General features: G+C 36.4%; 1 protein-coding gene across 2 annotated transcripts in view; it reads right to left on the bottom strand.

Annotated features, from left to right (window-relative positions):
- The window catches only part of LOC135479116 (tyrosine-protein kinase RYK-like), a 76,129-nt gene that overhangs the window by 19,808 nt on the left and 39,801 nt on the right, over nucleotides 1-16,520 (bottom strand). For both annotated transcript variants that reach the window (XM_064758852.1, XM_064758853.1), the window contains exons 2-3: nucleotides 2,247-2,380; nucleotides 418-517 (exon numbers count right to left, since the gene is read on the bottom strand). In XM_064758852.1, coding sequence (XP_064614922.1) covers nucleotides 418-517; nucleotides 2,247-2,380 — 234 coding nt within the window. The remainder of the gene's footprint in view (nucleotides 1-417; nucleotides 518-2,246; nucleotides 2,381-16,520) is intronic.

Genomic DNA, 16,520 nt, shown 5'->3' with positions numbered 1-16,520 from the left:
TTTTTACTTTTTTACCTCGGCAAACTCAGAAAATTTTGAAGATTTTTTTGATTTTTTGCTGACAAATATTTACCTATCACAAAACAAACTTACTGAACAAAGAAGTGCAACACTTGGTGATATTTAACTACAGTCTATGTTTCTAACACTTATCAATCTATTTACTTATCACTTATTTCATTGGTGGTGTATACTGTACTCCAGAGTACCCCGGTATTATCATGTGAGGTTGAATGAACAGAGCCTAGGGGGAACCCACTACCATCCGCAGGTTCCTGATACACCTTCTTACGTATTATCAGCGAGAAAACAAGCATGAGCTCACTGCAACCACATTGGTGAGACCCACTGTGCTGCATTAGATCATTCACTACACATCCCCTCAATCAGCCATAAGGAAGTAATAGTCGGCTTTACCTGACAAAGTGGTAGGGACTGGACCATTCAGCGTGATGTTAGTCTCTGGTATGGCCATCGCCTTCAGATTGGAGGAGGAGAATGCCATACTGTAATACATCTATAAACAAAACAAAGTAACACTGTAGTACATCTGGAAACAAAACAATGTTACAATGTATTACATAAGTAAATAGAACAAAATAACACTGTAATACACTGATCTGTAACCAGAACAAAGTTACACTTTAGTAATCCTGTAAAAAAATAAAGTAACACTGCAGTACATCTGTAAACAAAACAGCACTGCAGTACATCTGAAAACAAAACAACACTGTAGTACATCTGTTAAACATCAATCTGTTAACAGAATAAAGTTACACTTTAGTACACCTGTAAACAAATAAAGTAACACTGCTGTACATCTGTAAACAAAACAGCACTGCAGTACATCTGTAAACAAAACAAAATGACACTGTAATACAAATGCAATACATCTGTAAACAAAACAAAGTAACACTGTAATATGTCTGTAGACAGAACAAAGTAACTATGAAACACATCTTTAAACAGAACAAAGTAACTAAGTAGTACATCAGGATAAAACAAAACAAAGTAACCATGTTGTCCATCTGTAAACAGAAGAGCAAAACTGTGTAATAATCCATAAACAGAAGAGCAGAACTGTGTAATAATCTATAAACAGAACGGTTCAAAAATCTGTAAACAGAACAGCACAACGGTGCAATAATCTGTAAACAGAACAGCACAACGGTGCAATAGTCTGTAAAGAGAACAGCAGAACAGAGTAATCACCTGTAAGCAGAACAGTGTAATAATCTGTAAAAAGAACAGCAGAACTGTAATAATCTGTAAACAGAACAATGTAATACATCTACCCTAATATGTCAACCTTTTCAATCTCCTCTGCAAGCAATAAACATTCTGGGAGAGTTTTGGGTTGTGGAGAAATAATTTACTTTAACAGATTTTATCAGTGACACAAATAAATCATTTTAGCACCATTTTCATAATAATTGTATGCATAAATTCCACCGAAAAAAAACCCCTGCTTTTTTTTTTCAGAGTTGAAGAGTTTGAAGATTTACAGTATACAAAACAGCATGAAACCATGAGGCATCTGCTCCATTACTGTTAGGTAATGAGGTGATACAAGGACATCAGGTTTCTGTTCTATCACACAAATTTTAAGATTCCCAGTCTTGGTCGACAAAAGGCAGTTGCAAGTGATCAAGAGGCCTTTCAATACAGCCTGTCCACAAAATATCTGCCTTCACAATATCTATCTTCCACCTAATTGGCGTGCAAGTAACATGGCAGAAAGTTTGTTGTCAACTTTCCAAAAGGCAGCAGTTTACCCCACAAACTTACTTCTAATTTCCTCCACCAAAAAAAAAAAAAAAAAATTGACATCCCTCATACATGTACATGAAAAATGTTCTTGTGTATATTGATAAAACAAAAAAAATTCACATACTGTAATTCTTCAACTATTTCGCATGTCTGCAAGGCATTATTCTGAGTTGACTGATGAAGTCATACTTTTTGTGAAGCCCTGAAACTGGCCAAACTAACAAATGCACTTTTTTCCCCAAAATGAAATTACAAATGTGCATAAATTGCACTGAAAGCGCCTCTTTCATATGCGAAAAGGTTGAGAAAGTACGGTACCAAATATGAGATCAATCAAGTCTGAAAGAAGATATTGTACCAAAAGCAAAACCTGCGACAGGTGTAATGGACAGACAAGATGAAAATCTAATACAATCTACACAAAATTGTGATTACATGGAGAATGTCCGAAGAATTAGCTAAAGTAAACTACTTACAGCTGGAGGAGGTTGGCGTAAACTCTGCCAGGTGAAGTAAATATCTGTGATGTCGGCAGGTATGGGAAGGCTAAACGACAGTGCGTAATTGTTGATGATTCCATTCCTCACATAATACAGTTCCGCTGTGATACCTGCGACAGAAAGAAGGGAAAAAAGGAAAACATAAGTGATCGAAAAAGGCAAAGTCTTGCAGGTAAATTGGGCGTCAAATCCTATGGTTTTAAGGGTATGAAAACCTCGCGGACTTCCTGTTACTGGAAAATGAAGATGTTTGCAACACATGATGTACACCTAGATGCAGCTAAGGTGAGGCTAAAGTCTTCGTCACACCTAACAGCAAACAATTTTTTTTTCCATTTTATCTACAGTATAAGGACCATATAAGGTAATGAGTAATATGGAGTATTTTCTGCTATACTTGAGGCAGGTTGTTCATCTCCAAAAAACTAATCAGGTTAACTCGATTTGCAAGTTCTGAAATGAAAAAAAAACAACAATCTTCCATCTCTTCCAGCCCGGTTTCACAAGGTTTGGAAGAGCTTCTGGGAGAGGAATAACTCAATTTGAAGTTACAGAAGCTATATTCTAGAAGACGGCGAATCAAGTCAGCCTATTAAGTGACCCACTAGAATTACCGCCAATGTCCAAAGAATGCTGCATGTTCAGATATAGCTAACCAATATATAGCAGGGACCAAGGGAGTCTGTGTTCAGTTAAAGTCTGAACCTGAATATGTCAAACAATGGCAACTTGGCATTACCCCTGCTTTCCTTAATTCTGTATACCAATCCCTGGTTCCTCAAATATGTGCGCAGTTTTCACTCTAAAAGCTCTTACATTATGTATTTATGACATGGGATTAGAACATTATCCCATGTCTTGAAATAGAAAAATATGCTCTCTGAAAAGGTCAGAATCCATCCAGTCCAACACCAACTTCAGATGTCCTGCGGCTTCAAGCAATTTAATGTCACAAATTTACCTGCTATAATGACAGGACCATATGTCATGTATTCAACGAATTTGGGTTAAATTTTAAGACGCTTGTGTTTGGCAGTAAACTGTCACACTATATGTGTCCTTGTTGAAGACAGGATAAGCTGTCTTTCAATAGGGAGCAATCCCACCAGATTTCCCTCAAGTGTCAGTCTGAGCTAGCAGGCTTAGTGCTGAAGACAGCAAAATATGCTTAAGGCATAAGAGGGCTTTACTGAACAGACAACTAGAGTTTTCAATCGTACTTAAACTGTGACAAATGCCTTTAGAAACTAATCACATGTACCATATCCCTGCAAACCATAAATGTTTTAAAACTTTTTGAAATGGAAATTTGAGTAATACGTTCAAAATCATCTACAGTAAACAGCTATGTGTTACAAAGAGTGTGAGGACTTCCCTAAGCATAGCGAAATCGTAAATGGAAATATTACATTCTGACACAAAAGAGGTCTTGTAATTGGTCATTTGATATCTTCAGAATTCGTACAAATATCCTAATTTCTCAACCTTTTCACGGATGAAAAAGCAACTTGTCAGTGTAATTTATGCACATTTTTACCTTCATTCTGGAGACAAAGTTTGGATTCACCAATCCAAGGGCTTCATCAGAAGCACAATATAATCAGTCGAAACAGAGTAATGCCTTCAGAAAATACTTGAATGAACAACTTGCAAATATACAAGAAGGATGAAGAATAATTCCAGTAATTTTCAAAAAGTTTACATGTAGTTTAAAGCAATTTTAACACCACATGAAGGAAGCTTAATAAACCTTTTTGGTACTGCTATATACTTGGCCACATTATACACTATACGTATTACGAAATAATTACCACATGTTTCAAGAATCTTTCAAGAACTTTAATAAGTAACATAAGCAACTTGAATTTCTGACGCCTCTATGAGAATGGACGCAAAAACCCTTTAGAGCGGTGTGCAAATTTCAATGCTAGCACATCATTAAACATGGCCATAAACCAAAGAAGAAGTCATCTTGTTTTTTCTTTCACTATACCTTAGAAGCCATTACAAAATGTATCATATTCACAATTTTAATTTGTCACTTCATCTACGCACACATACACGTACATGTGGCGGAAATGTACCAGTCAAACCTATCACGTGTGATAACTGCGTGCAGTTTGCACAGTGCTTCTCTGCAACCACTCAACAAAGCTAATCTCCACACAATGACCCTTCCTCTGGTCAGCTGATGGGCTGCAGGTCTCATTTCCTGTACAGTCTCAGTAGTCATTAAATCTTGGTTGACCACTGGGAATTTTCAGCGAAAATCATGCTTCAATTTCAGAGCCATTATTGTTCTCAAATAGAAGATACTCGCAGAGAAAATTGGTACAAGACATAATTCTGCCATGATCAGTTGTACGGCCATTCCTAGGATTTATGTGGCAAGAAAATTGACTTTTCCAAATAACCTGGAATAAACCTGGCAAATCTGTCAGAAAAATAATAAAAATGAGGCACCACAATGGTTATTTTACATGTTTTATGAGAAAAACCAAAGCAATTTCTCTAGAGTGGCTCACTTATTGGGAAAATTCTACAAGGTTTTCACATAAACATTGATAGTGATATACTATTATTGTCCAAGACAAGATTGTGCTGAGCCATTTCTTTTTTAGCCATCATTTGTGCATACATCTAAGACAGAGCTCCTTCATAAGACTGTCAGATAAAATACATGTGGATTCACTGTGTCTAGTATAACTGGGCACAACAAAGGCCTTATAGCTACATGTAGTTAACACTTCATAATCGTGCAACACTTCATAATCATGCAACACTTCATAATCATGCTACACTTCATAATCGTGCAACACTTCATCATCATGCAACACTTCCTTGTATGTTTCCAACACTTCATGATCTTAACTGTAACACGTCATGATCTTCAAACAATTTATAATCATAGAACACTTTTCGGTTTGGCAATATCTCTCAACTGATCATGAAAACCATCTCTAGGCAAAGGTACATGTCTCGCAGAAAGTACATTCCACAATGGTAAATTTTTGCAAAATCAAAACTTATCAATACACAGTTCAACATACACAACCGAAACTCTAAAGATCTTTATTGTTTCAAATGCTTTATCTAAGATCATACAATAAATGCAGCATATTCCTGTCTCACTTTAACTATTTCTAACATCTACCACCTTGTATCGTCCAAAACCAAACAGCACAAAGACAAGACCCCCACATGGAGAGCCCCAAGTCCTACTCAATCATTTTGAAGAGGCAACTCTCAAGCTTAGGCTAACACAAACTGATAAATGACAAGGGTTTTCTTATAGTTTTAGATACTGGTCTGACTATGGCCCCATGCACCTTAGCCAAGTGGGTGGGTGAAGAGGAGCAGGTGTAAACTGTGTCAAAATCTGACGTCTCTCTTCTCTGCAGAGATAAACTAAATATGCCATTTATGAAGCCTCAGATAGGCTATCAAGCTTGGATAAGCTATCAGCCACACAGGACTGTGGCCCTATCCAGTTTCGAGTTTCAGTGAGGCACTGGGTACCAGTACTTGTATATGCATTTATAGATCAGGTCTGTGTTGGATGACCTATTCCTCTAAGGTATCCACTGAACATTGTACTGTATAAAGTTATACCAAACCTAACTTTCAACAGCCGTCTAATAACTAATAAGATAAGATTTGCAAACTTCCAGAGTCTTAACATAGGGTACTTGTTATGAAATCTTGTTATTAAAATATGACTGTAAATGGCTGATCCACTGGTGCGATCAGCAAAATATTTTGAAAACATTTGGACTATGGTTTAGATTGGACATAAAGTACTTTGAGCAACAAATGTCTTGCCACTTATAGTGTAACTAGTTTCCTTTTGACACACGTCAGTTTAATGTACATGTATATCGGACATGTTTTAAGACTTCCTGGAGAAAACCAACTCCTTTTACCGGATAATCCTATCACATACATGTATGAACTGCGTGAACAAATTCACACATGTATAATGTGCGTGAATATCAAAACCTTAACTTCAGTGGAACTACATCTACAACAACAACATAAGGCTAAAATTCAAAGATTTTAGTCAAATGTTTCACGTAACATAAAAATGTATGGTAAAAACTTAAAATTGTACATTTTCCAAAATACATATATGTAAAGTATGTGATAAACACTGAAGCTGCATAAAGATATGGCTAAAATTCCAAGTTTTTCTTTTATGATCACAACATGTATTTCCTGGAATGTTGAGCTAAGCCCAAAATGCAAAGTTTTTTGGTTACTAAGATTTGGTCAAATCTTTTGCGTAACACACAGATAAGGTTAAAATGCAAACGTGATTTGATTACCACATGAAGCTACCATACGTCTGTTTTACGTTTGGAAAATTACTAAACAAGAATGGAAAAGAAAGCTGAAATTAAAATGACATCAAAACGATTTATGTGTAATTTTCAGCTAAAATATAGTCATGAAGCAATTTAAAAAAGAACTCTAATCTCGTAATAATATGACTTGGCAGTCTGCTTTGAGGTTTCCTCAGAATTGAAGCTATGCATGAGGCAAATTTTGGTGTAATTTGAAGATATCTAATCCCTGCCTGTAAAACTCAGTCAGACTAAATGGAAATAAATCAGCATCAGTGATACAACTGTTTCACCATTCTCAAACAAATAATCATAAACTCCAAATAAAAACCATGCGAAATTGTTTTGATCTTACGCACCCAATTTGACATCAAAGGAAAACATTATCTCCAAGGAGAAATTTGAGTCTGCTAAATCAACGGATTTGAAAACAAATTCAGTCATTTGTATTTAGGCTGCTGTAGGTTTGTGCAGGCTTTGGTGAAAGTGAGAAGAAAACGTTGGAAGTCAGACAACCAATAAATGGGAGGAAATTTAAGACTCTGACCATACCAGCGGAACTGGGAGCACTCACAGAGACAGAGAGACACAAATACCTTAATTTATTTTTTCGCAATATCCACAGAGTCTGAAAGGGTCAGCGCTAAACAAGCCTCTTAAGAGCTATTAAGAGAAAATAACAACAGAAGACTGGTGCCAGGGTATGGCAGTGTTAATAGCATGGTCAACAGGGAGTTTAAGGCATGGGGGTTAGGGGGGAGGGGGTGACTCAAGTGGCTGGGCTATCCGGCTATAAACACTCAACCTAGAAGAGAGGAAAGCTAGAGGTCCCTGTGCATCAGACAAGATCTTCAAACAAAAACAAAATGCAAATTTATCCTAAATCATCCAATGAAAAGCACCAGAAAGTTTCACGGTGTATGACCTCTACCTGACCTTCACAGACATTGATGATCACACATGAACACGTACTTTTTTCATAATCTGCACATGCTATCAGTACATTGTGAATAAAATAGGATATGGCTGGCTTTATAAAGTTAAGGATTTTTTATTAATGAAATACTGAAATCTGAAAGTAATTGGTCTTGGTTATTTGAACAGTTTGAAATTTTACATGTGTAATTGTGTCACAAGACAGCAGCAAATAAAGTTATTACATTTTGTGATCTCAAAATTACTTGCAACCTAATTCAACTATGTGCACACAAATTTTATGAATTTACAAATGACCAGTCTTCAGAGCTGTATTTCTCTTTCTGGCATAGGCAATTAATCCTTTTATTTTTCACAAATTTTGCATTAATGTCTAATAAAACATTACGTAAAGATCCCAATAATAACTGATAAAACATGTATTATCTACAAGGGTGAGTGTGCAAGGTAAAACTGTAGTAATAAATACAAATTTTAAATGTCTACAGAATCCTGAAAACCACGGAAGTCTTATTGATCCAAACTAGCTTGTGGGTAAAAACAAGATCCCTTACCCATCTCATGTGAGGTACCAGTGAAGGGCCCTGGGGGTGGGAGAAGTAACCCACTAACCTGATAACTTGTCAGCCATGATGAATGTGGGCCTAAAGGGGCATAAATGTGCCCCAAATCCCCATGGACCAATCTATCCCATAACTGGGTTTGGAAACGATCATTCATTACCATAAACTTCTGAATGAAGGTGATCAAATTTGGAGAAAACCCCAAAAAAGTGGTTTGGAATTTTCTGAAGTTGCAGATGTTCATGACGAAAGTGCAAGGGGGCAAAAGTTGCAAGTATTTCACAAAAATGCAATGCACTGGAGTTATACTCTGATTTTTGGTGAAAATAAGAGAACTGCTTATACCGTTTTATGCCTAATTATACACATAATTCTCCCCAAGATGCATGCAATAACTGATGCAAGCTACTATTTGTCCAAAATCTTCTAAATCCTACCTCAACATGAACAACTGCATGCAGACATAATCTGCAAATTTTCCTGCCATATTTTACGCAATACGGCAAAAACTATTCCTCAGTTTCCAACAATTATCAGGATTAGTAATTTAAAAAACAATAAAATAAAGACAGGTGCTCCATGAGACAATCAAGCAATTTGCTTATGAATTCAACCAAAGGCAGACGCCTTATTTGTTCATATCAATGATAAAGAACACAGTCTGGGAGGGGTGAAGATAAATAAATACCAGATAGGCAACCCCCCCCCCCTCCATCACCACCAACCAATTAAGTAAGACAAACTTTACACTCACTTCCTTATAAATAAACAATATTGTAAACAGTTTTGCACACTAGTGGAGTTTGTAGCTGCCCAGGATTTATTTATATATAATCCAGTTATTCTATCACAAAAAAAAACAAAAAAAAAGGAACTACCCTTCCCGCTAATGGTATAAACATTCCATGCCAATTTTCACCCACTTCAAGGCTATAAATTACAGTAATGTTTTAACTTCTTTGGGGGCTCCCACTTTTTTGTGTTTTAAAAAATGCCAGAGAAGGTGCAAAGTGTTTCCAGAAAATCTGAAGACTTTTGCAAAAACATGTGTTCATCATATTAAAAATTTCATAAAATTTAACAATACAAACAAAACAAAAAAGGTATAAGTGAAATTAGAGAAATTCCATATAATATTTAACAAAGATCAAAAATGTTAAGATTTTTAATTATAACAATAAAAAAAAAAGAGAAAAATATTTTAATGCCACACATACCATGAATGTATTTATGCCTGGAATCCTCGGTACATGCTTGTTTAAGATACAAGTACACTGCATGTGTCTCTGTGCTGCAGTAATCTCTTAAATAGTTCCAAAAAAACAAAACAACTTATTTTTCATTCCAAGTCAGACATGATGAATTCTGACATAATCTTCATAAAATGCCTAAAGAGATTAGAAGGGAATGTCTCGCATAATTTATCAATCAAAACTGAACATGAAATTTACATATTTTACTTGACGAAGATGGAGATGTCGGTTGCTGGGAACACTTTCCTAAAGCTTTATCAATTTCCCTCGGTTTTCTCAGACCTCTGTGTAAAATTGACAAGGCCCGATGGCAGAAGTCGACATTTGAGTGACAGTTGAAAGAACGGAGATGATGCAACCAATCCAACAGCTGTGCTGTAACGTTGTTATCCATAGTTATTGTCAAGGAGAGAGCCTTTTTGTGCGAAGTTTAAACCCGTGGGACGTGCAGAGGTGGGTTCTTCAAGCTCCACTCCCCAGACACCTCTGTTATCAGACAAGACACAGGGGGGAAGGGAAAACATGACAGGCATGGGGCACAATGGAGGGAGCAAAATTTGAAAATTAATTAATCTTCGTTTCCAAAATTCAACTTGACAAATTAAAGAAACGCTGATTGACAAGGACAGGCAAAGTTATAACACAGTTTTGATATCATACTTCATCTTGTAATTTAACATACCCCAATCTTTTTTATCACTAAGAACAAAGTTAACAATGGAAGCCAGAAAATAACAAAGGGGATAAACTTATGCTAATTATTTCAATTTTTAGACAAAATAAACTTTTGAACACATGTACACTCTACGTTCTAATTTCTTTTCTATTCAGAAAAATGTTTTGTTTCTAATTCTTATTAAAGTAGGCAACTAAGAAATGCCAGCTCATAATATACCACCATGTATAAAATTGTCAAAATAGTCCTATGTGTCTTGGTTTTAGTTAAACCTCTCATAGTAGAATAGATTCATTCACTTTGATCAAAAAATTCATCAATTTTTTTGTACTGAAGTGTTGATGTTTTCTGGCAACTTGAGCAAAATTCCCCAATATTAAACAATGAAGAAAGGCGAGAGAACAAACACATCAAGGCAAGCGCTTCACCAATATCCTCCACAAACTTTGAAATTATGTAATTTCCCCCTGGGTACACACACACAGCAATGGAATAATTGGAGGTAATAACAGAACAAAATCCTGACAGGGATTTCCTTATGGGATTTGTCTCCGAATGTCACAGTCTAGACGTGCAAACTTATTAGCATATTGACGCGTTCTTGAGCTAAGTTTGACAGAACTGGTGGTGGCAGCTTCTTCAAATGTTGACATTTCATTTCTTTGTTTGATTGCATCTTAAATTTCTCTAGCAAGTCAGCCAAGCAGCTGGGACACTGATAATACTGTCATCGCATAAAGGGACTAGATCTTGCCGGTCTTAATAACAGTAATAATGAAAATGGATCGGAAGTCAAAAATTTCATAAAATTGTTAAAATAATCTGGCCACACTGGTATCAAATAGAACTTGCATTGATGGGCAGAAGTTCGAATAAATTTTTATACAATATAAAATCAGAACATTCAAAACAAAACATAGTGTGAAAGTCTTTTTGATGTAGGTGCCAGATAATATGTGAAAAAAATGGACAAAGACAACAAATCTAAATTCAATCAGCTTTTAAGCCTTTTCTCTCAGTTTGTTGGATTCCTAAACGAAGATCAGTTAGAGAGTACATGTACATGTAAATTTAGGCTACTTCGAACTAGCAAGTTTATACAAACCTCAACGACTTTTTGGCTTTGTGCATGCAAACACACATGAATTGTCCAGAAATCTGTCCCAAAATACTAATAACATAATTGTATGTAGAATATTTTTTCTTCACTCCAATTGTTTGATCGATGTGTCTCGTCTTCTTGGAAGCCATTTTTGGGGAATTAGAGTGATTTATGTACAGAAATATATAAGTGGATGACAGACAACGCACTTTACAAAATTACACCACTAGAGCTCAACTACACTGCAAACAAAGAAGGAACTAAAAAAATTTGTACATCTGCATGTTTAACATTCAAGCTCAATTCCAGGCAATGATTTGTTACTCAACCATTGACTCAAGCTCCATTAAGTCTGGCAGATACCCTGTCCTTTGGCCTAATGAAGAACACCCTGTTCCCATAAACAATTGTCAGCTGGGCTATTAAGTCTTGTAATTGTGTGTATCTGTAGGGCCATAGGCTCCCAGCTTTACAGGAAAGGAGAAACCAGCCTCTAATTGGTCAGGCCAGAGGTTGATGAGCAAGAGGATGAGTATATAACCTCTTAAAATCAGACAGGAGTGATTTATAACTGGTACCACATGAAGGGAGTTGGGTATAAGGTGAAACATTTGCTTGTGAACAGGTGCAAAGAAAAGCAGCTGCCAGGATTGGTTAAAACTCCTCCCTGCTGTGCTCCAGAGTGAAGAGCTCTTCAAGGGGCCATAATTCACCATTGTCAGTGGAGCATCTCTGATGGAGGATTTAGGGTTCTGTTAACCAGCCTAGACAGACACCTGTGTACAAGCTGTCTGAGATATGTCCAGCCAGCCATCAGTCAAGTTTTGTCTGGTCGGAACATTTTGCAAGAAAACATCCAAACCTGAATTACAGTTCAAGCATGACAACATGGCAACATAGTATCTTTATAGCTCACAGACGACCAGAACTTACAAATACAAACTTCCTAGGTTACTATTTTCAATATCTATACATGTATGTCTTTCCCTGTGAAAGTAATATGCTCTTTTGGCATTAGGCAAAATATTTCATTTCTTGCAGTTTGGTAGGGTAAATTTCTTCCCTACTGTCTGATTAGGCATGCCACTAAAAATGTGTGGCTCTAAAAAGTGATGCTGTATTGTTGTGTTTTTTCTATTTTAAAGAGCACCCACCTTTTATAGGGACACGTATGAGTTGCTTTTTATCAAGTTTGAATAATTTCTTAAAATGCAAAGATCAAAAGTATCATCTTAAAGCCATTATGTGCTTCTTAATGTGCATTTTTGACATACCAAACTTTATGTGAAATACTCTTATCTTAGAAAGGAAGCGGGGAAATAACTTGAACTTATAAACCATTAATAGGAGAATAATCCAATCAATTCTGAGTTCTGATATTTGCTAACATTCCATGCCTATAAAATGATGCAATGTATCACTTGTAAAATCAAAATTCAATTTAATATCAATAATAGTTCAAATCAAACTGACAACATAATGCACTGCAGTAATTAAAGTTACTCAAGCAGCATGCAACATATTGCATATGACACTGTCGTCTTGCAAGCTGCAGTGCACAAGGGTCAGTCCGTATTAATCCGTGTTAATATCAGCCTAAGGCCTAACTCGCACACATCACACAGGATCTGTCTTCAGAAACCCCCATCTTAGACTGAAGGCCTAAGTCAAATTCCAAACAAAGCCATGTCACTGCCACTCGCACGGAAGAGATTCTAAGTGAGGCTTCGGAAACGAAACCAAGCGTCAGGCGAAAAACAAAACAATCTCTCTTGACCAACTCTGAGGTGTATTTGTTGACAAAATATTATCCCTGGTTCTGATCAGGGTTGGCTTCGCTGGCCACAAAGATGTGGCAGAGGATACTCCTGACAGCAGAGATGATCACTTTGTCTTCAGGCTCATCCCTGCATGGAGGATGGATCAATATGGCTTCTAAACCAAGATGGCTTATCTCAGTTTTGAAAGAAACCTGCTGTTTGACTTTGACAATTCTGGTCAAGAAACTGGGCAGGGGTCAATCCTGGGGGGAGATTGTGTGGAGAACCCCTGAGGAGGAGGGCAGGACAGAGTCTTAACTGGCTAACTGCAGTTTGATTAGACCACAAGTGATAAAAGACATCTGCCATTTACAGCAATGAGGGAGTTCTGGAAATGAGGAAAGAATTACTGCTTTGGTGCTTTGGCAGAACATTGAAAAGAAACTGCATTCCATGATGAAACTGTCTAAATACTGTGGAGGAAAGTGAACCTCCTTGGAAAAAACTTTAACAAAATTACATAACAAAGGAAATATTAAAATCTAGGTTTATTGCTACTGAATTAAAAAATAGAAAGAGTTAACTATTGAAAACAAGGTGCAAAACACAACATGATAACCTTTATTTAATTTATTTGCATAAATTAAAATATTAAAACACCCAGGAAACAAATTCGAATAATAACACGAAACAATCAATGGAATTTTTTTTGTAACCTTCATCAGTGAGGGAAGTGTAAATCTTGTGTTTGCAAAAATTAAATTTGGGTTGGGTTGCTTTTGGTTTCTCTTATTCAGTTTTGCAAGGCCAAAATCATCAATTCAGCAGAGAAATCCCGCTGTGCTAAAACAAACCCGATACTTTTCAAACACTCACAGAAAATTAAAAGTGAACCACAGAACACAGACTGTCATCACACTGTTTGTTTGCACCGCGCTATGAGTGTGTGGAACATGTTGACCACAATTTCCCTCATCTAATTTTATGCCAGTTCAAACTTCTCCTAGGAGGTGCAATATCAACAGAGCCGTTAGTAACATCTCTCTGTGATTTCTCCGTGGCGAGACTTGTTGGTTTTACGGCTGTACACACACTCCTCTGTGGTCTCATACCGTTGGACAGTGCTAACATTACAACGCCAAAAGGAGGGTGCGACATAAGAGCAAGGCTAAGGGCAACTTACATGAGCTTTGATTTAGCAGATTCTATCAATAATCAGCACTAAATTCTTCAAATTTGTATTTGTTTCCTATGGGTTTGCTTTAGGTATAATGCAAAATGCTCTTGTTAAAATTTTGCAAAAAATCTAATGATTGGCCTTTTTGGGTATACAATGCAACCACTAATATCTAGGCATTTTTTTTTTTTGGTGTCAAGTTTATTTAGTATTTAGTCTACGTTATTTTGTCACTATCATCATACAAGTACCTATGTACCTGTATATATCTGTTACATTCACCTTTTACCCATGGATTTAAAGCCATTACAGATAATGTGTGGCTGGTATGTTAGCTTGCTGTTTCTCCTGTATTTATATCTTATGTTTTTATAAATATATACATATATAATGCTCACCATGAAATTTAGTTCTCCTGATGATGGCAAAATAAAGTGCCGAAATACTGTCAAAATCAGTCTTTCAGTTTTTCTACTTGTTACACTACTTGTGAATTCTTCATGCATATTTTGACATATATGTGCAGTATATGTTTAATCTGTGGACCACACAGTGGGTTAGAACCCAGATCCAAAGTCAACAATAAACCATCTAAGCTAAAGGTAAAACATCAAACATTATAGAAAACAAAATAACACACCAGTGCTGAATTGGGAAAGGGATTTTTTTTTTGGACACAGGCTTTTCACTTATCTGTCACATATGCAGTACATTACATACAGAGACAACTGTGTGGGCATCTGGCAAACAAGTCTATAAGGTATATTTCGTTGCTTAAACTAAACTACACATGAACATGTGCTTTGTTTATTTCTCTAGACAGTGAGGGTCCTGTATAGGTGTACATGTACTAACCAGAACATCTCCTGTACATCTCGCTGGCTGAACCCCATCAAAACACAGAAATACCCGGTAGATTAGGCAGAGAGACTTTACACAAACCCGGAAAACCATGTCCCCACCCAGAACAAACATAAAACAACATGTCAGCTGATAAAACACAAAATTACACAAAGTCTGACAAGGACTGGTCATGTACACATACATGTACATGTAACAGGCAAGACTGGCATATGTTACTGGTCTACTCTAAGGTTGGTTTTATTCACACGTTGGGTCAATTGATATTTTATGTGAAAAAATCTATATTTATGTGAAAAGTTGAGACATTCAACTTAAATGTTAATTACTGTAAAGGCCTCAGGATCACAGAGCTGTCTTAGACTGGAGTCTGGCCTTGTCTTGACTTCAAAACAGTTTACTGCACTAAAATTATGACTAATCCGTGTATGTACCTTAGGCATTTTCATTTTATTGCTTTCGTAAACACTTTAATTTCTCTAAGGAAATTCATAACAGAGTTAAAAATCTTCATTTAATCTCACATATAAGTTCAGGAATTATAGTGCATGTTAAGACTAAGTGTGAATTAAGCCTAAGATGACTTTGTGATTCTGGGACCAGGCATTTGTAATTGTTAGAACATAATGCCCAAATTCCTCAACCTTTTCGCAACCTTTATGACGGAGCAACTGTCAGTGCAATTTATGCACATTTTGAACTTGATGTTGGAGACAAAACTACATTGCTCAGATTGGTCAGTTTCAGGGCTTCAAAAAAAAAAAGCATAATTTTATCAATCTATACAGAATATGCCTTCAGAATATGCCTGAATAACCACCTTACAAACTTGTGAAAAAGTTGAGGAATTACAGTAATGGCAATTTCAATACATAACTTAATTCAGAGTTCTATACAATAGAGTTAGAGCTTTAAGGAATCTTTCCTTTTTACTAACACCTGTAAATTTACAGGTAGCACACAGTTAATAAAAACTTCATTCTACTACATGTACATTCTATGTCTACTAGCTAGGGGTATGTATTTTCCCCTCTGTTTACCAGTCCTGGAAGTACAGCACATCAGGAACATTTCATGTGCAGTGAAAACTTCACATCTCCACTGAAGTTATGCCTTAATGGCATCATTCCCAGAGGAAGCCATACATTTTACAAGATGACTGAATATAATCTCAGATTTCTCATCTCGACAGAGGCTGTACAAATGCCGCCACGATGTTACTTCACAAGAAAAGCTGGTCATAAATAAACGCGTCCTTTCTGTGGCTCTAACCCCACATGAAAGTGTTTTCACCTCGCCCTCAGGCTAAAAATTACATAAAAATGGACTCGTTAGCCCGGATCATGATTAATTAGTCATTCACAGCTCTAATTCTCATTAAACTTTGCTTTGATGTACACACTTTTTTTTTTTGTCTATTTGTAACCCATTTTCGATGTGGAGCCAGGGGTATGAATTGTGATTACCATCTAGGTAGGAAATGAAACGACAAACATGGACATTAGCCTAAGAGATACCCAGACCGTAACTGTTCTTTAAACTTGTCAGTATGGGTATTCAGGGAAAAAAAAAAAAAGTT

Source organism: Liolophura sinensis, chromosome 12, assembly GCF_032854445.1.
Source record: "Liolophura sinensis isolate JHLJ2023 chromosome 12, CUHK_Ljap_v2, whole genome shotgun sequence".
NCBI lineage: Eukaryota > Metazoa > Mollusca > Polyplacophora > Chitonida > Chitonidae > Liolophura > Liolophura sinensis.
This window is presented reverse-complemented; position numbering and strand designations above follow the sequence as displayed.